The 22,011-nt window shown below is 37.7% G+C and overlaps 1 protein-coding gene across 1 annotated transcript; it reads left to right on the forward strand.

Annotated features, from left to right (window-relative positions):
• Positions 1–342: 342 nt before the first annotated feature.
• On the forward strand, positions 343–21,147 carry LOC118822280 (structural maintenance of chromosomes protein 1A). Its single transcript, XM_036591221.1, has 26 exons — positions 343–752; positions 1,960–2,148; positions 2,814–2,926; positions 4,128–4,331; positions 5,128–5,366; positions 5,628–5,886; positions 6,285–6,425; positions 6,517–6,599; positions 6,731–6,830; positions 7,206–7,313; positions 7,878–8,063; positions 8,741–8,920; positions 10,177–10,323; positions 10,423–10,560; positions 11,246–11,362; positions 11,593–11,699; positions 11,837–11,978; positions 13,299–13,444; positions 14,636–14,789; positions 14,888–14,998; positions 16,066–16,222; positions 18,381–18,535; positions 18,699–18,850; positions 18,955–19,024; positions 19,572–19,682; positions 20,483–21,147. Exons 1-26 carry the CDS (start codon positions 644–646, stop codon positions 20,561–20,563), a joined length of 3,699 nt encoding a protein of 1,232 aa, XP_036447114.1. The 5' UTR covers positions 343–643; the 3' UTR covers positions 20,564–21,147.
• Positions 21,148–22,011: the final 864 nt, after the last annotated feature.

The raw sequence follows: 22,011 nt of genomic DNA on the forward strand, positions 1-22,011 counted from the left end.
ATGTTCACACTGATGGTTAATGTGTTGTATATGGTCCTATATAGAACCTTTTTGAAAAGGGTTCTATATAGCACTATATACAACATTCTCCGTTATAATTTGTTTGTCGCCTACACACACACACACACACACACACACACATACATACATATATATATATATATATATATATATATATATATATATATATATATATATATATACATACACATATAAACGTATTAATTTTTTGTTTTGTTTTTTTAATAGTTAGTTTTCGTGTGGAGGAAATGGGCTTCAACCCCCTAGAATTTATTATATGTTTTTACCCGCGTGTGTTTTCTGGTCCAATCTCGCGAGATTTTACGGGATTTGGGGTCCCGCGCAGCACTGAACGTTTAGCTGCAGGGCTTTAAGCCCGAAATACAGCGCAGTGGGACCCGGAGAAATACATATTCGAAAATTATATGTAACCTTGCAAATTTATTTGGCATTTGTTTCGGCTTATGACGTATTTTTGTCTGTTTTCGCCGCTGGAGGGGCTGCACGGGATTTTGCTTTTGCGCACTGCTGTTGTGCTAGCTTAGCTAGCGCTAACTAACGTTAGCTAAAACCCCGAATTCTGTTTCTCTCTTTATTTGTTTGCATTTTTACATCAGTTAAAATGGGCTATCTAAAATTAATCGAGATCGAAAACTTCAAATCCTACAAAGGGAGACAGATAATCGGCCCTTTCCACAAGTTCACTGCGATCATCGGACCGAATGGATCAGGTAGGAAAGTGCTAAAGCTAGCTAGCTAACGGTGTATGACAACAAGTCTTTTTTCAAAACAGAGAGCTAACTACACTCTTGAAACGGGTTCTCTAGCAAAGGCAGTGTTTGTGTTTAGAACCATGAGTTATGTACAGAACTATTTCATGACCTGGTTGAAGTTAGCTTCCTATTCGCCAGCTCTTATTTTCCCGTTCCACCTTAAATGGTTAGCGCTTTCATTGTGGCGCCTTAAGCGTTATTATAATAACTGCGGTATCTCTTAAGGTGAACTGGAAATACGAATAAGAAGCCAACTTCAGTCTCGTGCAAGTGTCTACAGTCTTCTGTGTCACATCTTCCATGTGCTAAATCGTTTTAGTCTGAAAGTCTGGAGTGGTTATGAAGCCCCTGTCCCATTAGAGAGAGCTACTCCGGCTTAACATTATTATGTAGGAGGACATGGTCTGGTTTCTGTGCTAGAGGGGAAATCCACCGATTTTTCAAATTTTCTCTGTAATTCAGTGGTTAAGATATAAACAAAGTCATTCAGACTGATTTGATGTGAAAGAACTTGCCAACACAGATGTTCTTTACAGTGGTGGTGATAGGAACCAGGGGTCGCCATGACTACAACACACAGATAGCCTTTTTTTTTCTTATCCAAAACCACCAGTAAACTTACACTTGTCTTCTGGATGTTTATATGTAATGTGGATGATGGTAAAATAGTGGAAAATCTGAAAGAATATGTTTTCTTTGGGGATCATTTTGCCTTACATTCTGCATGTACAGCTAAGTTTGTTTACCTGTCAACAATTGAATTGTGCAAAAAACTTGAAAATAAATGGTGGAAGTCCCCTTGTTAGAGAGTTTAAAACTTGAAAGCTCTTTCTGATGTGGGTGCACGGTTATTTAAAGGTGTAATAGAATTTTTCATTGGTGGGTTAACATTAGGAGGGGCAAAAATAATAAGAATAAGCCAGCACATGCAGACTTGTTTTTAGCTGTTTAGGGAAAAGAACAGGAAAAAATTTATTTATCTCATAGAACTCGCTTCTCATCAAAGTTAGTACTTGGTACTGGCAGGAACGTCTACTGTATGAAATTGTCAACTGTAAATAAACTAAAAATATTTTTTTTGTGAATTGCATGTTAATAATAAAGTGGTAATGTGCTAACTGTGCTGCACATTTCCTTAATAATACATATTCACTGTTCTTTTTAGGCAAGTCTAACCTTATGGATGCCATCAGCTTCGTCCTGGCAGAGAAGACCAGCAACCTGCGTGTGAAAACACTGAAAGACCTGATTCATGGCGCTCCTGTTGGTAAGCCAGCAGCTAATCGTGCGTACGTCAGCATGGTGTACCAGGAGGACAACGGCGAGGAACGCAACTTCACCAGAGTCATTATAGGTATGATAATACTCATTAAATCAGGGGTGGGCAATATGGCAAAAATATAGTGTCATGGTATTTCAAGAAATTTTCATGATGCACAATATGTCATGATACTTAATTTTTCTGAGAAGTGATAAGTTGTAACAGACCAAAACGAACCAGTGGTGATGGGTAAAAATAGTGGATGCAAATTATTTTATTCAATGTTTAATGCTCTGCAGTAAATCAAACCAAACAGGCAAAGATGCATGTAATTTATCACAGTAGCGATGAAAATCACATTTGCCCAGCCCTAAGGTGAAGATGTTTTCTCGATATGCAATGTTTCATGCCGAGGCTTTACTTTAGCCTGGATAGTGCTCAGAGGAAGTCGTTTATATGCTTAAAAATGGTGCGATATGACAGTCTTCAAGAGGGAGATTAAAATAATACAGGAGTGAATTCGATAACTCATACACATGACTCAGGAATCAAAAACATTTGTGATGGGAAAAAGTTACTTTTAAGGTACAAAAACCTTTGTGAAAATTTATGATATATAACGATGACATGCATTGCCCCCTGCTGCTGTAGATTTCATTACAAATATTGTTTAAAATATTCTTTTTTTGTCTGTTTCCTTTCTTGCATGTGGAGACTTTTACTGTACTTCTCTTTTTCTCCCTCCTGCCCTCTGACAGGTTCATCATCAGAGTATCGCATTAATAATAAAGTGGTGGGCCTGCCTGACTACAGCGAGGCACTTGAGAAACTGGGAATTCTCATCAAGGCCAGAAACTTCCTGGTCTTTCAGGTTAGTTATGGTGTTCCATATTTTAGCAACATATTTGTGGAGTTTAAATGCTAAATGAACTAGTACAGTTTTATAATTCAGATCTTTGTCTTGTCCTGTTTACTGAAAAAAATTAAGTAAGCAAGGATTCCCGTTAAGGTCTCTCTCTGTCTCGTAAAACTTTTCCACCTAACCGGTAGGGTTTATCCACACAATAAGATATTATCACGATACTTAATTCATGATACAATATTATTGCGATTTTAAACATTTTGCAGTCCTGCGCCACCTTGTATTGAGCTTAGTTACCTTTTTCCAAGTGCATATACAACCCCCAGGTTTTATGTGCAACTCCCCATTCTTGTGCTACATTTTACAGGAGGAATGCAGTGTTTACCCTTTTGTGATTTTCATGTACTGCTCTAGTTTGGAGAACATGAGACAGCAGTCGACAGTCCTTTGTGAGATAATGCGCTGTTATATTCACATAGGAATCCACTGTCTTTGATATCCACGCATTGCAAGGTAGTGCAGTCCTATCCCTGTAAGCTTCATTTCTCTTTAGAGCTTTGGTGAAAAAAATGTCACAGCGGAGTCACATACTTGGGTTCCAGTGTCTTGTTTTCCACAGCATTGTGTGGATGCAGGTCTTTGCACATGCAGTTGATGATGTTTTCCTTAGCTCACTCAGAATTGTAAGGTAGCTTTGTCAAGCTAAGTGTGTCCAGTGTTGTTTGTTTTTTTTTAATGGAGCTGGTTTAACATTGCCAACATCGATTAACACTATTTCTGGGTGGTGGAGTGTGAGGTGAGCCCTCATGTTTGTAGTATTCCCAGGGATTCTTTTATTTTTTTTAGATAACACTCCTTGCAAATCACATTTGTCATATCCATTTCCTTTGTTCCTTCCTTGTTAAAAAATCTGTATTTGTTTTGACCAAGGTCCTCTGCTGACCTCACCACAAAAAAAACTCAGCACCTAGTGGACCGAAAAGCAATTGATTTTATTATTCTTGTACCAAAAGTTTCAAAGCGTATTTGCAATTTACATTGTAAAATATCAATACTTGATGTTCGTGTATTGATACAATATTGCCAGACAAAGTATAGAGATAACATGCTGTATCGATTTTCCTCCCAACCCCACTAACTGGCAGATGTGGGGACTAAACGAATTGTGTACAATATTACATCTTGTTATTCCATTTTGCTTGTCTCACAGGGAGCGGTGGAGTCCATTGCCATGAAAAACCCAAAGGAGAGAACAGCTCTTTTTGAGGAGATCTCTCGCTCTGGTGAGCTGGCTCAGGAGTATGACCGCTGTAAGAAGGAGATGGTGAAGGCTGAGGAGGACACTCAGTTCAACTACCATCGTAAGAAGAACATAGCTGCTGAGCGAAAGGAGGCCAAGCAGGAGAAAGAAGAGGTGTGCAGTTCTTTTGTACATTTTACTTAGAAGGCTCGCTTTTTTTTTCTTTTTCTATCTATCAAAATTATCTCTAGAAGGAGAAGGACTGCTTTCTATAAAGAAAATACATCCGTGGATTGATATCCCAACTCGTGTCCAATCTTAGCTCAGAATTGTTTTTACTTAATTGGGTATTCAAATGAGGCATGTGTGATTTGAAACCCAAGCAGCAGAAACTGCTTTACGTGTTATGCCTGTGTATATTCATAAGAATATGAAATACGAAAAGCGCAATATAGTTAAGTTGGCTGTCAGTATACTTTGGTGAGAAACACAAAATTTAGTTAATTTTATTGAAACATTTGTATTTAAAATGCATCAATATCAGATTTTTGGGCTGATATTTTTTAAGACATATCTGCTGATGCAAGTACGCAAATACATGCATTAAGAAAATGTGGATGTTCGTACTAAGTCTATCAGGAATAGCATTACGGAGAAAATGTAGCATTTATTTGTAGTGTGTTACAAGTGCAGTAAAATGGGTACAATGCAGACATCTTGGCATAGTAGCCTGCCAACATTCTGCCCTTCCAGTACTGTAAGTGCATTATCAAATATCGGTTTGACTTCATCCTCAAATCTAATCATGTCTGATGGAGATACTTCTAATTATTTGGTGACACGATATGATTCAAATATCACTGTACATCTGTAGTTCTTATACAAAGTGCTTTTAAGACCGATCTTGCCACAAAAAAAAAGCTTTACAGAGATGCCTCATTCTTATTCGTTGTCTCTCTCTCTGCTTCAGGCTGAGCGCTATCAGAGGCTGAAGGACGAAGTGGTACGGGCTAATGTTCAACTGCAGCTCTTCAAGCTCTACCATAATGAGTCTGAGATTGAGAAGCTGAACCGGGAGCTGGCCCAGCGCAACAAAGAGATTGAAAAAGACCGCAAACGCATGGACCGTGTGGAAGAGGAACTGAAGGACAAGAAGAAAGAGCTGGGCAGGATGATGAGAGAGCAACAGGCAGTGGAGAAGGAGATCAAGTGAGTGATTTAACAGATTTAGCTGTGTCTGCTGTGTCTGTGTCTGGTTGCTTCTGCGCCGTTGTTTTTTACCTTCTATTATAAATGTTGTTTGAGTCAGACGTTTTCTGTTCAGTTATGAAGTGCTAACAGGAGATATGTCAAAGTCGTACCTGGTTATCAGCCACATGCTACTGAGAAGGCAAATAGAGATTAAGTTAAAAATCCATTAGTTTTCCTTTAGGTAGCAAATTCATAGGTTACTCTTTTTTCAACTAAAAGGGAGAAGGACGCAGAACTGAACCAGAAAAGGCCACAGTACATCAAAGCAAAAGAGAACACTGCTCACAAGATTAAGAAGCTCGAGGCAGCACGCAAGTCCCTGCAGAATGCCCAGAAGTGCTACAAGAAACGCAAGGCAGACATGGATGAGCTGGACCGAGAGCAAAAAGCTGTGGAGATGGCCAGGCAGGAGTTTGAGGAACGAATGGAAGAGGAGGCACAAAGTCAGGGCCAGGACCTCCAGCTAGAGGAAAATCAGGTGAACAAAAAGATACAGATGTTTTTTCAGATGTTTTAAGAAAAGAAGAATCTTTTTGATTCAAATTTTTTTTTTTTTTTTAAATATTATACACATCAGTTGTGTTGTGTTTTTTCACTTTATCTTCTGTGTAATTTTATTTTTGTCTTGTCTCCTTTTTTTCCCTTTTTTTTTCATTTACTTTTTCATTCTAAAGCGTTTTTGCTGCTGCATATGTGAAACTATAAATGGTTATTGGATTACATTATTGTTATTATTAACAGAAAAGGTCAATACTGGATCCTGACTATCTTACAATATATTGTGCACCCAGTTTCTTTCATGAGAAATAAAGCAAAAAAACATAATACGCCTTTAATTACTTATCCTTCTTTTTATCTGCCTTGTTCTTTGTACAGGTCAAAGCATATCATCGCCTGAAGGAAGAAGCTAGCAAACGAGCTGCCACCCTCGCTCAGGAATTGGAGAAGTTTAATCGTGACCAGAAAGCTGACCAGGACCGCCTGGACCTGGAGGAGAGGAAGAAAGTGGAAACGGAGGTATAGAGGAGGAAGTATAATCAAATCTAGTAAAGAAGGTTGCAGCATGTCTCAGAAAGAAGCTGATGAGTGAATGTTGTTTTGTCCGTAGGCTAAGATCAAGCAGAAGATTAGAGAGATTGAGGAGAACCAGAAACGCATCGAAAAGCTTGAGGATTACATCGCCACGAGCAGGTACAGGCAGCACACTAAACTGAAACCAGCATTGTGTCTAAACATCTGCGTATATACCTATAATCAATCCAAAACTCCACATCATTCAGAAAGCTGCTTTAGTATCATTATCTTTGTTTTCTGTCATGCAGGCAGTCTCTGGATGAACAGAAGAGAATGGAAGAGGAGCTCACAGAGGAGGTGGAGCAGGCCAAAAGGAGGATTGATGAAATTAACATGGAGCTCAACCAGGTACTACAGGGCTTGTTTTCAGTTGGGCCCCAGTTTATTCTAATTTAGTAGTCAGCTCCAGCTATCTATGCAAGGTTCTTTGTATGTTTATTTTTAAAAATATTTTATATGCACATTTTCTATTAATACCTATTTATTCTTCTGATGTGGCTCTTTCCTTCATTATAGTACACAAAACCACACTTCATTATTTTTAATTGTTACAATGATGAAAATAATTTATGTGAAGTATGGAAAAGAGGAAACGTGAATTCATAACCTTCATATTTTTTCAGCTCTCTCCTACCTAAAGCACTATTTGTATGTTTAATACAGGTTGTCTGCCTTTCAAATGAGAGGGAAAGCATCACCACTTGATTCCTATTTCTTTGCCAGGTTATGGAGCAGCTTGGTGATGCTCGTATAGACAGACAGGAGAACAGCAGACAGCAGCGCAAAGCCGAGATCATGGAGAGCATTAAGAGGCTGTACCCTGGCTCAGTGGTAAGGCAGTCGATATGCAAATACGGTTTATTTTTTCCACAGTTATGGCTGCAACTTTGATTTATATTTCTACAATAGATTAATGTATTGAGTGCTATTCAATTAATCAAGTAAAAAAACTACACCCCCCACTATTCTTATACTGTATTACTATTGCTCAGAAAGACAGTTCCTGTAGTTTATTGTAATAGGACTGAACAGTTGTTTTTGTCGCAATATCACAGTTTAAAATGTTAAATATATCTTATTTAACATTGTTTTAAGTACTGAAATTTACCTTATAATACAGAGTCTGGCGCACTACTTTGAGCATTCAAGCCTCAAGTCTGAAAAAATGGAAATGCTGGTCTTGTTGGAGGGGGAAGAGCTTAATTGGTAGTGAAAATTGCATTTAAATTGCAGTCAAAATATTGGTCAGAAAAATTGCTGTAAGATATTTTTCCAAATTGTTCAGCCCTGCATTGCGAGTGGATCATATTAACAATATCGATTGCTTTTGTTTGTCTGCGACACCACGTATATTCAGATTTTTCCATTTAGGAAACATTTCTGTTTTCTCCCCAGTATGGCAGGCTCATAGATCTGTGTCAGCCCACTCAGAAGAAATACCAGATTGCTGTGACCAAAGTGCTGGGCAAAAACATGGATGCCATCATCGTGGACTCTGAGAAGACCGGACGTGACTGCATCCAGTATATAAAAGAACAGCGAGGAGAACCTGAAACCTTTTTGCCCCTCGATTACCTTGAGGTACCATCTGCAGTTTATTTTAGAATGTTCTTGTTACTTAACTACATTCAGAAAATTTATTTTAAGCATTTAGACCTGCTCTCAATAGTTTGACCAAAAAATTCCACAACTTCTCCCCCATCTCCAAATGAAGTTTTTGGTGTCCAGAGTTTGCTATTTATTTAGTTAGTTATTTAGTTAATAATTAAGCTAATAAGTAATAGAAGCGTATACCCTAACAGTTAGCAATTTTCATATTTAGCATATTTTCGCCAATAGACTTGCTTATGTAGTATCTCGCATACATGTATGGCATACTGTTATCTATAAAAATGGGACAAAACAATGGACAGCATTTTATGTTCCTAATTCAAATTGTCACTACAGTTGTCTTTAGATCACTAATATACTTTTGTCAATTTTTATTTGTATCAGTGAGTCACACAGTGTCAGAAAACACATAATCAAGTCTGTTAGAGATACTGATCAACTCCACACAGTTTAAGGTAATTTGTGATAGTTTAGACATGCAGTGATGCTGTGTATGGTGCTAATTAGTGGGGTGTAAGCTTTTATTACTTGTTGGCTACTTTAACCTCATAGCAGCAGTGGAAAAGTAAGCTAAATAGAGGATCTATTACAGTTAGATTGTCATGAATGAATTTGTGCCCTTGCTGCACCGTCCTCTCCACTGACAGGTCAAGCCGACAGATGAGAAGCTGCGTGAGCTTCGTGGTGCCAAACTGGTGATCGATGTCATTCGCTACGAACCGCCGCAGATAAAAAAAGCACTGCAGTATGCCTGTGGGAACGCCCTCGTTTGTGAGAATGTGGAGGATGCTCGCAGGATTGCCTTTGGGGGGCCCTACAGACACAAGGTACTGTATGAGACTTAATAATCCCTGTTCATTTGGGGTTTATTTTATTAGGAGAGGCCCAGTAGTATTTTCAGTCATTTTACTTGCCGATGTGAGTGATTGTGTTGTGTTTTTTCTCCTAAAAGCTTTTTTAATGTCAATGTAGCACTAGTATTTTTTTTTTTGATGTATTGTGGTGGTGATTACTTGAGCAGAATTGTAGTATGAGTTTCAAATGTAGAATAACTTTATTGTCTATTTCTGGAAATTTATTTTGGTCAAAACAGTACAGGCCAGTGTATAACTATGTAATGCTATTGATTCACCATTGTGTTAGTAATATATTGCAAGGTAAATCAGAATCATACTAGTGTTATGTTCATATTAAAGTAATTATTCACAAATATCCGTTGCTCTGTCAGTTTATTGGACTAAAGTTAACAGTACCGTTGTAGTGTAAGATAGGTGCAAGCCAAATAGCAGTACTTTGTGATCAATATATTATTAACAAGTTAACACACAGAACGTAAGAACTATGTTCAGAAAGCCCATACGGCTCTTCACAATAGATACAGTATAGAGTCAGTAATTACTGCTAGATACCAGAGTAGCAACATCAATGAGGACAGTAGTGATGGTTCGTGGTATGCTCATGTAAGAGAAAAAGACATATGTATTAAAGCAGAAGACAAATAAATAAATAAATAGATAGATAAATAAATTAACACAGTATACTGGAGTTTCTATCCTCATATCAGTTAGCGAAGGTTGCTATGTTCTAATTATTGTTAACAGTTCTTTCTCAGTATTTGACCAGGATACAGTTGTTCTTATTTTGGCCCTATTTGTTCATTTAGCCGTTGTACATTCCAAAACAGTAACGTACCGAAAATAAGCAAGACAAAGTAGGTATGCAGGGACGGAGGGTTTATACCATATTGTCAATATTGTCTTTTTTGGCTGCTGTGAGGCTGGCTGAAAAAATCTTTTTTTTAATAAAGGCAGTTCTGCAGAGTCATCAAGTAGAAATTCCAGGGATCTTTGTGTACAGATTTTCCCAAGTTATTAGAGAAAGCATCTTGACCGTATGACCAGAAGACATCCATGATGGGACTTGTCCAAAACATATGCATATACGTACCATCTACTGTTGAGTTACATAAATGGCAATAGTTGTAATTTGTGGCAATAACTTGAAATTTATACCGCAAATTAGGTGTGGCATATGCCTTTTGTGTGAGCCAAATAGCAGTATCTGTTTTATTCACTCTCACCAGACGGTGGCTCTAGATGGAACTCTGTTCCAGAAGTCTGGTGTGATCTCAGGAGGTGCCAGTGATCTGAAAGCTAAAGCTCGCCGTTGGGACGAGAAAGCTGTGGATAAGCTGAAGGACAGGAAGGAGAAGCTCACAGATGAACTCAAGGTGAACCTCCCAAGCTTACTACTATTTTATTTGTCTGGTAAGACTACCTGAGTGTGAGGACATACTCAATGAATGTTTTTTTTTTTTTCCCCATTGTAGGAGCAAATGAAAGCGAAAAGAAAGGAGGCTGAGTTGCGTCAGGTGCAGTCACAGGCTCATGGCCTGCAGATGAGGCTGAAGTACTCTCAGAGTGACCTTGAGCAGACAAAGACTCGCCATCTGTCTTTGAACATGCAGGTAAAGAGCAGTGTGCTGTCATGTAGTATGTCTGCATTTCACAGTGATCTGTTAGGTTCACCCAAATGTTCTAAAAATGAACAAAACAGGAATTAACAAAACTTTACTTTTTGTGTTTTGTTTGCTGCTTTCTTAAAAGTTTTGATGTGAGATGTTATCACAAGTTAAATTTAGCATGATTCTGGTGGAAAAGGCTGTGGGGAAAAATGGTCATTCATCAGTCATTTTAAGCTGCGCAGTGTTTATTGGTACACTGCAAAAAAGGTATCTTGGCAAGTAAAATGATCTTAAATCTGGTCAGTGAATCTAGTATTTCTCGTGTTGAGATTGTTGTAAGCTTATTTTAAGATTAACCTATTTCCAAACATTTATTACTTGTTTTAAGTGATTTTATTAAGTAAATTTTATAAAGTAAATTTATCTCCCTATATTGGCATATAATTTTGCATGTTTTAAGAAACGTGCTTTAAACCAGCAAAATTATCTGCCAATATAGTGAGGATTTTTCTTGATAAACTGACCTAAAACAGATACAAAAATGTCTAGAAATAAGCTAGACAGTCTTACAATAAGAGCACAACCATCTAAAAATAAGAAATATTAGATAGACTAAAATTAGGGTAGTTTCACTTCACACAATATCTGCTGATCCCCTATCTTATACTTCTTGCTGTTTGAATTTTAGGAAAAGTCCAAACTGGAGAGTGAGCTGGCCAACTTTGGGCCTCGTATCAATGATATCAAGAGGATCATCCAGTCACGGGAGAGAGACATGAAGGAGCTTAAAGACCGCATGAACTTGGTAAGACACCATATATATCACATTGCAAAATCTGCATCATTAATACTGCTCAAGAATTGATATCGTAATCACAATATGTAGCAACATAATTAAAGAACTAGGTGTATAATAGTATCCTCTAATGAGATTATGCAGTTTTACAACCAGACTGATATGGACATAAAGGAGTATATGTAGTATGTGGAATAGAGGCCTGTGTGTTTATCCACCGTGATCATGTTGCTTTCCAGGTGGAGGACGAGGTGTTTGTTGAGTTCTGTAAGGAGATCGGAGTCCGAAACATTCGTGAATTCGAGGAGGAGAAAGTCAAGAGACAGAACGAGATCGCCAAGAAACGGTAGGTTTATCTTGATTTTGTAGAGAATTATGTGCTAATTTGACCTGACTAACATGACATTGAAAATAGTAAACAGATAAATAATTGAAGAGGGGAGGAAAAGCTTTAATTACATTTACATTGCCTTTTTCCTCTAGCCTGGAGTTTGAAACCCAGAAGACTCGTCTCGCTATCCAGCTTGACTACGAGAAGAACCAGCTGAAGGAGGATCAGGAGAAGGTCGTCATGTGGGAGCAGACCGTCAAGAAGGACGAGAATGAAATTGAAAGACTAAAAAAGGTGAAGTGTGTAGCTTAAGACCTATGTACATAATACAGTCAATACATTTATTAAATAAGAAGTGGCAACAACAAAATTGTCTTAACCAGTTCTAAGTAAGGGAAAAATAAACTTAATACTACAGAGTTTATGAACTGCCAGTGGATTAGTTTAAACAAGCAGCCAAACACTCATATGCAGTGTAGAGATGCGCTACGTTCAGCATTAAATTCCCAAGCAAGAAAAAATGGATATGGTGGTGTTCTTGGCCAAAACAGTAGGCCTGGGACCATATTACATATTTTTGTCCTAAGATCTGACAGGTCAAGATACATTTTTTCACAAATTTGTATTACAGAAGTAAATGTTAATTTAGGAATTTTATCTTATCTTACAGCATCTTATCTCTAGTTAGGAAATCTTAACCTACTCAGTTAAAATCGACAATCAACTGTCTTTTACCTAGCAACCGACCGTATGCGCACACCTGAAATATAAACGTGTAATCAAAATAATCAAGTTAGTTATATAGGCAGCTATCGTTACTGATTAAAAAAAAAAAAAAGGTGAACAAAACTAAAATGCGAAAAACCTGATTATGAATATTGTGAGAGCGCCCCCTGCCATTCATCAGAGCATCGCTGCTCTGTGGATTCAGTTTCCGTTTCCCAAACACTTTAGCCAAGTGTGCTAACGTTATTCCTCGTAATCCTCTCCTCATTATTCACCACCATCACTGATATATTTTATCTGGCAAGTTTTCGTCAACATTCACACACAAAGGTAATAAGAGGGAACGTGTCTGCAGTGTCTGAGATTATGCCCAAAAAAAATGTCACTGCATAAAACAGTAGAGGTAGAAGGTTAAACAGAAGTTAAGTCACCTTTTGAAGTTGTCTTAAAGTTAGGACAGGTTAAGGACATTTTGTGTAGTTAGGATGTTTGTTTAATACTGTTTTCTTATCTGGAGTTAATGAATAAGATTATGAAATTAAGAACTGTTATTCTATAATAGCTACTGTCCTAAATACAGTCCTAACTGAATTTGTCATGGTGAGTAAACCAATAAGATTTCAGACATAAGACGTTTCTGTAATAAGGACCCTGGACCTTAATTCCTAGAAAACAGTTGCAAATTAAATCACAGTCTCAGGTTTGTTTAGAACACTTGCAAGTTTAAGTTCATAATCCAAATGGGAAATTCAGTTAGTCAGCAGCACCTAAAGAATACACCAGTAAAAAAAAAAAACGCCTACTATTCACTGATCGTTCTTAAGTGATTCCAGTGTAAAACCTTAATTGAATGTATCCATCTGACTGTGAACAAATGACTTTAAACAGGAAGAGCAGAGGCACATGAAGATCATCGATGAGACCATGGCTCAGCTGCAGGACCTGAAAAACCAGCACCTGACCAAGAAGTCAGAGGTCAACGACAAAAACCATGAAATGGAAGAGATCCGCAAGAAGCTTGGTTCTGCCAACAAGTGAGCTTCCATTTACGCTGCTTTTATTTGTAATGGAGGAAATTACAGTCAAGCAGGAATATTAAAGTACACATTTAGTGAGCCAGATTTCAAAACTGAGACAAGCTCATGGGCTAAATGTTTTAGGCAACACATTTTAAAACATATTTGCTTTGAGTCTATAAAAGACCTTTTTCCTTTTGGCCAGAATCCAGGCCAAAGGCGGTCACTCTCATCTGTCACTTGTAGCATGATTTATGTTGCTGTAAAGCTTGATACATACATTCTATTCAAAAGTTTGGAATTGCTGTTTTCAAACATATTTTGTTGCAGATACACATATAAAATAGTTATAATATGATGCTAATACTCTAAAACCTCAAAGTTGTTGAATAATTTGATGAAGCTTTCAAAAACTTAAAGTTTAGGTGTGTCCAGAATATTGCTGCTGATAAGTTAAGAGCGCAATAATACGTGTCAAACGATAGATTCAAAAGACTGGAGCAAATGAAGTGCTTTGTTTAATACAGATGATATTAAATTAAGTATAACAAACGTTTATCAAGTAATCCCACAATAAAGGCACATTCAGGCTTCTTTGAAAATATTGCTTACATTTTACTTCAAAATCAAGAGCAGGGAAGAAAAGCACTGCATATAAAGCTTCTGTTTGTTGTAGTTAGTGCATTATTATGAATGTTCTTTTGTAATGTTGAATGCTCTAATAAACTTAAACTAGTAATATTAGCATATTAACATAAGGAAGATTGTCAGCCAGTCCTTATTTCTGCTGTATCAAATCGAGACACCTCTGCATCGTATCGAACCGTTAGTGTATTATTTAGCCTGTAATATCTTGTTTTTCATCAAAAAAAGATTTCATTTAAAATGTTGCTTAAACTCATCTGAAATACCGTCTGACTCATTTCTAATTTAAATAAATAGGTATTTAAGTTATTGCTAACTATTATTAAATGTGTTAAGCAAATCCAAAATTGTCAGATGTCAGAACTGTCTACTACCTCAGAACTCCTGCATTATGTTATTTTGTTCAATCCATTTACTTAACTATAACCTTTTCTTGTAGAAATTGATTTTGACTGCGTTCGGAACCACTGAAGACAGCTCTTGGACCAGATTTGGTCCGTGCACCCTCAGCTGAATAGGCTTGCCATAGAGAAATAATCAATAGCATGTGTGTTTGTGTTTTAGAGAGTTGACGCAGCTTCAGAAGGAGGTGACAGCCATTGAGACCAAGTTGGAACAGAAGCGCAGTGACAGACACAATCTTCTGCAGGCTTGCAAGATGCAGGATATCAAACTGCCCCTCAGATCAGGCACCATGGATGACATCAGCCAAGAGGAGGTACAGTTAAATTCTCCAAGTTCTTTTCTAGCAAATCCCTGCTTTGTATTTGGATAAATGAATGTATATGTAATGTGTAATTTACATAACTCCTGCAGGGAAGTTCTCAGGAGGAAAGTCTAAGCAGCAGCCAGAAGACGTCCAGCAGTGTTCTGGCCAAAGAGGCTCTTATTGAGATTGATTACAGCAGTCTGTCGGATGACTTGAAGGTAATTATTTACCAGCACAGATACAGGGGCATGGGTTCTGATTTTCATTGAAGCACAGGGAAGAAAACTGCTAAGTCCTGCACTTACATATTACAAACGATATTTTCATACTATAGTTTGTAGTTAAATTAATCATACATGGTGGCATGTGTTTGTTAAGGTATGATGAAATGAAAAGAGAATTCCATCCATTTTTTAAAATTTCGGAATAAGGAAAATGTTCAGATGTAAACAAAGACATTTAATGTGGTCTGATGTGAAAGGGTTCATCATGGAGAAACTTACTGACTCCTTCCTTTACAGTGGAGTGTACTGGGCAGAACATGTGCGGGGTCAGGGTCGTCATTGCTCTGCTGTGTGTAGTTCAAAGGGGCTGCAGTGGGGCTCCCGAGGGGCACAGCCATCTATCAGCCGTCCATGGCCAGGAGACTTAGGAGAGAGTCTCTTTGACAAGTCTTGGTGCTTTTGGTGTCTATTATCGTTTGAATCCTGGTGATGCTAGGACCAAAAACTGCTCAAAAAAGGATCTCATGTAATGCTGATTATTGACAGCATTTCACTAATATCAATAAAACTGTAGGTTCTTTGTCAGTATTATTAGCCAGCCGATATATCGGCGCTGTTGAAGCTTTACAGGAAAGAGCAACCAAGGCCTCCTTCTCAATACTGAATTTAACATAATGAATCAAGGTTTTGACCGTCTGTTTGTTTTAAAAGCACTCAAAAAGATCAGTTCATGTATTGTTTTTCCGATTTACTTCCTGCATGGCAGCCAAGCGTGGCAAGAGATGCGTTTCTTTTCCAGTAACGGCATGTGTTTTTAATTTAGCAGTTTTTCTAGGTAGCATCATAACTCAGGATTTTCTTTTTTGTGTCTTATATATTGCAGCTGGAGCCTGAACATCCTTTATAAATCACAGAATTTAAAGTCAAATAAGCTGTTATAGTGGACTAACCTAAGAAAACCTTTTTCAGTTTGATCTCCTTAAGAAGGGAATTGTCTGATTTATCACCACATGCTCAGTGCACTAATATATCCTGTTTTTATGACATCTTTCATAACTCAGGACGCCCTGTCTGAAGAGGAGATAAAGGGAGAGATGAACACGCTGCAGCAGAGGCTGAACGAGCAGCAGAGCATTCTCCAAAGAATCAGCGCTCCAAACATGAAGGCCATGGAGAAGCTGGAGAGCGTCCGGGATAAGTTCCAGGAGACCAGCGACGGTGAGAGCAGAGCCAGGGGAACTGAGAGAGACAATAGGAGTAATGAATAAGACCGAAATAATGTTTCAGTCTAATAATGTGCTTATCAGTTCTTATCTCAAATTTCTGGAGTGGGTCTTCAAATAGTAAGTACTGTTTGGACAGGAATATTTTTCATCGGGAGGTGGGGTTATTTAATAATTACCAGTGTTTCTCAGTACATTAGTCTTGTCTGAATCATGTCAGTCATTTTTTATATAATTCCGTGCAAATTACTATGTCAGTATACTATGTAGTACTTCAGTACGTTTTTCCCTTGAGGTCTACGTATAACATACTGTTCACTCTGCAGTCTATACTGTCCATACATGAAAACTAAGCTGCAAAAACAGACCATTTTTAATTCACTGTTTCTGAGATGTCACAAAAACAACACATTTACATATATCCACCTGTTCAGCCTATAGCAGTTTAGCCCCACCCACTCACACTAAAGTTATAAGGAATGTTTCAGTCTGGCTGCCTTTTGAACAAGGCACAATACAGGACAATGCAGAACAGAGCTCATTTACATATCACAGCCGAACAGTAAACCTGTTTTATTTTCTGGCCTATGGATCCAGTGAAATCAATGGTTTGACGTGATCACATGATACATTACTACTGTTTTGATTGGTTGCATCATTAAACTTGTTCTGCAGTGCTGAGACACTTGCAACTGTTTTGATGGAGTTTCAAACGGGTTGCTGGACACTTTTTGTGCAACTCAAGCGCAATTTAGTTGCATGTAGGTTCCAAGCAGCTAAAGTTGCATGGAAATTTCACCACGTAAAGCCAGCCTAAGATGTAAAGAGAAGTTGAAAAATTAATTCTGGCTGTTTTTGTATATAAACCCACACAAGAATCATAAGTGGGACCTCAGGGCAAATCATTAAATTCAAGAAAAAGGTCCATTATAAACAGGGGTTCTGATGGGTCCTGAAATCTGATTGGCTGAGCTGCATTTGAAGCCATTGTGAAATACATGATAGACGCACACCTATGACTGCCTCACATCTGAACTCTGTATTACTGCACCACGACATGAAAAATCATTGTGCTGCTAATGGGATAATCTGACTAATGCTCCTCACATGGAACACCAAGTGTACTGATGAAGTAAGAACCTGTTTCTGTTTAAATGGAGGGGCTGAAAACTTTTTTTCTTATCTAGAACCAGGCTGGTTAGCTGACTAACAGGCTAAAAGAACTCAATCATTAATATCACAGGCTTGAATTAAAGTACTTACAATATGATTCACTGTAAAACGGCAAAAGTCTAAAGAATGTCACTTGAATAGCTTACGTGCTTCAAATGTGAAGTAGCATCAAACCCAGGTTGAATCCCAGATGGCTCCGTACTCCCTAAATAGCGTGCTAGCTTATGGAAGTTTAAAAATTCTAGCCTCTACAACCACGTAGTGCACTGTTTGTTGAGTATGGATGTGGCTGAATCCCAAATGACTATTTTTTGGCTATATTATGCACTGTTGAGCAGCAGGATCCAGTATGTAAACCTCTATGTAGTGCTCTATGTAAGGAGCAGGGAGCCATTTAAGATTCAGCCACAGTGTGGGAAGAGGGTTGCTGTTGGATTGGTGCCAAATAAGACTTGCGGTAGTAATTTGGTGATTAAAAAGTACTTATAAAGCGAAGCTAATGCATTACACAGTGCTTTATCATATGTTCATTGTTGTACAACAAAAAGTTAAAAAGTTCATGAAATGACTGCAACATACAGTGATGGGCAGCTGAAGGTTCTTCTGCTCAATTCAGCGATCCATGGTTACTTGCCAATGATACCTTACTCTAAAGGAACTATGTTTATTGGCGGAATACTTTATGTCGGTTATCATTAATAATGACTTAATTATTTTCTGAAAAATTGTGTATTTTATAATATTTTATGTTGGCCACTTTGCGTCATGCCTAAAAACACCCTTCACTGTGATAAAATCGCGGTAATGCATGGCCTCTCATGGCTTATTGCTTTAATATAAGCCCTTTAAACATCAGAAACCAACAATTTTTGCCATTGTCCTTAAAGTGTTAATGAGTTGAGCTCGATATGCAAATCCTCAGAATAGGACTAAGAACTTCAGAGGTAAAAGATTAAATGTTTGTCACTTTAAATTTTCAGAATTTGAAGCTGCCAGGAAGAGAGCAAAGAAAGCCAAGCAGGCGTTTGAGCAGATAAAGAAGGAGAGGTTTGATCGTTTCAACGCATGCTTTGAGTCTGTCGCCACCAACATTGATGAAATCTACAAAGCCCTGTCACGCAACAGCAGCGCTCAGGTGAGTACTCATAGGTCCTGATATTCTGGATCTACTCTCTGAACAATAATCTATTTGTTTACAGTGTCTTTTTTCATACATCTACTATTTTTATTCACAGACAGGAGTTGTATGAAGAACTCTTCTAGTTGAATGGTGTAAAAATCTGGTTATTTAATTGCAGGCTTTTCTTGGACCGGAGAACCCAGAGGAGCCTTACTTGGATGGGATTAATTACAACTGTGTGGCTCCAGGTAAACGTTTCAGGCCTATGGATAACCTGTCCGGAGGAGAGAAGACTGTGGCTGCCTTGGCCCTTCTGTTCGCCATCCACAGGTTAGTCCTCCTTTAAAAACAACCAAAGTTAGAAGTTTTCTTCATTTTTATACAGTGTTCCCATAAAGCTTAATCTTACTCATAAAATGTCTCCTTTCTGACAGCTATAAACCTGCTCCTTTCTTCGTCCTTGATGAGATTGATGCAGCCTTGGACAACACTAACATTGGCAAGGTTGGTGTTCACAAATCATACTGTTAATTATGTCAGTCTTGGGTATTTAAGCACATCCTGAAGATAACAACTCCATAGTCAAACTAAAGAACCGTTCTGTGTGTTCTGAAATGACTACAGATTAGAGACCAACCAGTATAACAGTTGGCTGAGATTGTTGACCCACAATTTAGTCAATATCAGCTAAAACACATCAACTTTTTCAGTCACGACATTCAAACTTGTGATCTCCTGGTGTTATGCCCAGTAAGAGGCACCCTGTCTTAATCTATATGACAGCAAGAGAACGTTGAGCTCAGTAAAATGTTTTACTGTGGATATACAGCTGAACATTAAAAGCCAATGGATATTTCCTGTTTCCATGTCTGTCTATGTCTACAAAGTCAAGCACTTTTTTACCTTTGGAAATGAATAATGTTTCATCTGCAAATCTTTTTATTAGATGTTAGACATGCTAGACATGTCCAGTGATCAAATATCCTGTAATTTTACAAATCCTATTCCTGCATAAAGAATATACACACCTATATTTGTGTTTGTCCTCTAGGTGGCTAACTACATCAAGGATCAGTCTATTCAGAACTTTCAAGCCATTGTCATCTCACTGAAAGAGGAGTTCTACACCAAGGCTGACTCCCTAATTGGAGTGTATCCTGAGGTTAGTATGTTTAAAAATGTGTACCCATGAACACTGTCCATGAAAGGCCCTGTACATATGGCATTGATATACATCCTGTGTGGTCCAACTGAAGGGCTGCCTAGCTGCAATATCACATCAGAGATGGAAGCAGCTGCCTGGCGTAGCTTCATCTCTTCTGCCGTTTGTATGAAGCATGTGTTAGCAATCCATGCTATCTAAACTGTGTGTGTGTGTGTGTGTGTGTGTGTATATACACACACACACACACACACACACACACACACACCTTTATGTAAAGGAGCGTAAATCCCTTTAGTGAAAGATGTACAGACTTTCAAAGTTCCTTTTAATGTAGGAATCCTTAATTACAGTTTAACCAGTCAAACAGATGTTTCTAATGTTATTTTGCTTTAATCATGTTCTTTAAATAAATACATAGTGTTGAAACGGCAATGATTTTTTGAAACCAAACAACCTTTTTGTGTTGGTTGAAACCAACAAACATTTCTGAAAAAAGTCTGTACTAGTGACAGTGAAACCAAAGGCCGAAGATTATACCATCATCAGCACTCAAACCTTTCAGGTGTTTAAATGAGCTTTGGGCCAAAAGAGCTTCAGTATAAGCTTTTAACAGTAGTAAGTTATAATAATCTGTAATAAACTAAGCCTTTACAGGAATTTTTCTTACTTATCTGAAATGTAAGCAGTTAAAATTGATATCTTTGTCATTATGTTGATGCTTTAGTCTCAGTGAGCAGACACGCTGTGAGTTAATGAATAAATAATATTGTAATTAATTTGATTCTCTCTGTCTGCAGCAAGGAGACTGTGTTATCAGTAAGGTTCTGACCTTCGACCTCTCCCAGTATCCAGACGCAAATCCGAATCCTAACGAGTGAAGGGGCTCCCACATTCCCAACACATCTGGAATTTTATTTGTAATGGAAATTTAAATTCCACCTGATAATTTACTGCTAATTTTTAGTTCCAACCTCTATGGTCATAGTTGTTTCTGCTCATACAAGCAAAGTATGTCAAGCATCTTAACAGCTATCGACAGCATTCATTTTAGTCTTCTTAGATTTTAAACATATTTACGCTTTACCATGTTGTATGAAAATTTCATGAGGTATTTTTTTTATTTTGCATTATTGCTGTTTTTTTCCCCTCATTCTGCTGATGTGCATTTTTATAATTAATCATGATCACTTTGATGAATTGATGGCTAATGCGGAGTTCAGGGGAAGTTTTCTGCTTCAATTTATAACTGTTACTTTTTTCACTTTAGTGTGATGTAGAGCAAAAAAATAGATTTCCCAGTGAACTAAGAGGCATTGTTTTCTTCCCTTTTTTTTTTATTATAACGTATAGACTACTCCTTTATGCTTGATCGTTCTCATCAGTGTACCCCAATTCTGTCTCAATTATATGTTTATTATGTAATGTAAAATTGTCTTTTCTGAACAATAAACTATTTACGACATTTTGTTGATGGTGATTTACACTTAGAGTGTACATTAAATAACAACCTTTTCAGTATTCAGATATTCACCAGCTTCTTGTTTGAATTTTCCTGTTCCACCTTGAATGGTCCCATTTAAAGTTAAATGGGAAGGCCAGCTAGTTAGCTGCCGAGACATCAGCATACTACTAGCGATTTTATGTTTGTTATGAAGAAAAGGAAACGACAATAAAATAAGATAATTCAATAGTTACTGTATTTTTTAACAGAGAATATAGTCACATTTGTGGGTTTCTTTAGTCAGTTGTGCAGCCATCTTGCTTTTTTCTCATAACACTCAGTTTGGACTGTGCGTCTGAAAAACCTTTGCTTGGAGGGCCATGTAGCCCTAACACTTCACCCTGCCCCTCTATCTCAACAAAAATCGGGAGACGTGAATGCACAAAACTGAGGGCTGAGGGCCAAGTGGTAGGGGCGAGGGGTGAAATGGGATTGGGCCTTTATTTATACAGGGTGTCACCAACAGGGCTCCGTAGTACAGGACACTGATAAAATTCAATATTGCACTTTTTCCCCAAATGTTGCAGTGTCGTGGTATTAGATGATGTATATTAGCATTAATAAAGTTAACAAAGTTAATGAGCTTGTGATTCCTGAGTGCTGCTGTGTTCTTAAAGAATGTCTTATACTGTGTTCTTAAAGAATGTCTTATAAACCTGAGCGTGTTTTAGTTGAACATATTAATTTACTTTTATACAGGACGTCGTTGTTTTTCACAAACATTTATATCTACAGGCTTTCGGGACAAATATGTTCAAATGTATGAATCTCTATGTATGAATTTGAAACAAAAAAAGCAGTTACAAAATCAGTCATTTTTACACT

This window comes from Colossoma macropomum, unplaced genomic scaffold, assembly GCF_904425465.1.
Source record: "Colossoma macropomum unplaced genomic scaffold, Colossoma_macropomum, whole genome shotgun sequence".
NCBI classification, from domain to species: Eukaryota; Metazoa; Chordata; class Actinopteri; order Characiformes; family Serrasalmidae; genus Colossoma; species Colossoma macropomum.

Excerpts from the sequence above, each read along its gene's own strand:
- LOC118822280 (XM_036591221.1), top strand. The coding sequence starts at position 644 with ATGGGCTATCTAAAATTAATCGAGATCGAAAACTTCAAATCCTACAAA. Across the intron at positions 8,064-8,740 it reads TGCCCCTCGATTACCTTGAG|GTCAAGCCGACAGATGAGAA; the intron begins GTACCATCTGCA and ends CTCCACTGACAG. Across the intron at positions 14,790-14,887 it reads ATGACATCAGCCAAGAGGAG|GGAAGTTCTCAGGAGGAAAG; the intron begins GTACAGTTAAAT and ends TAACTCCTGCAG.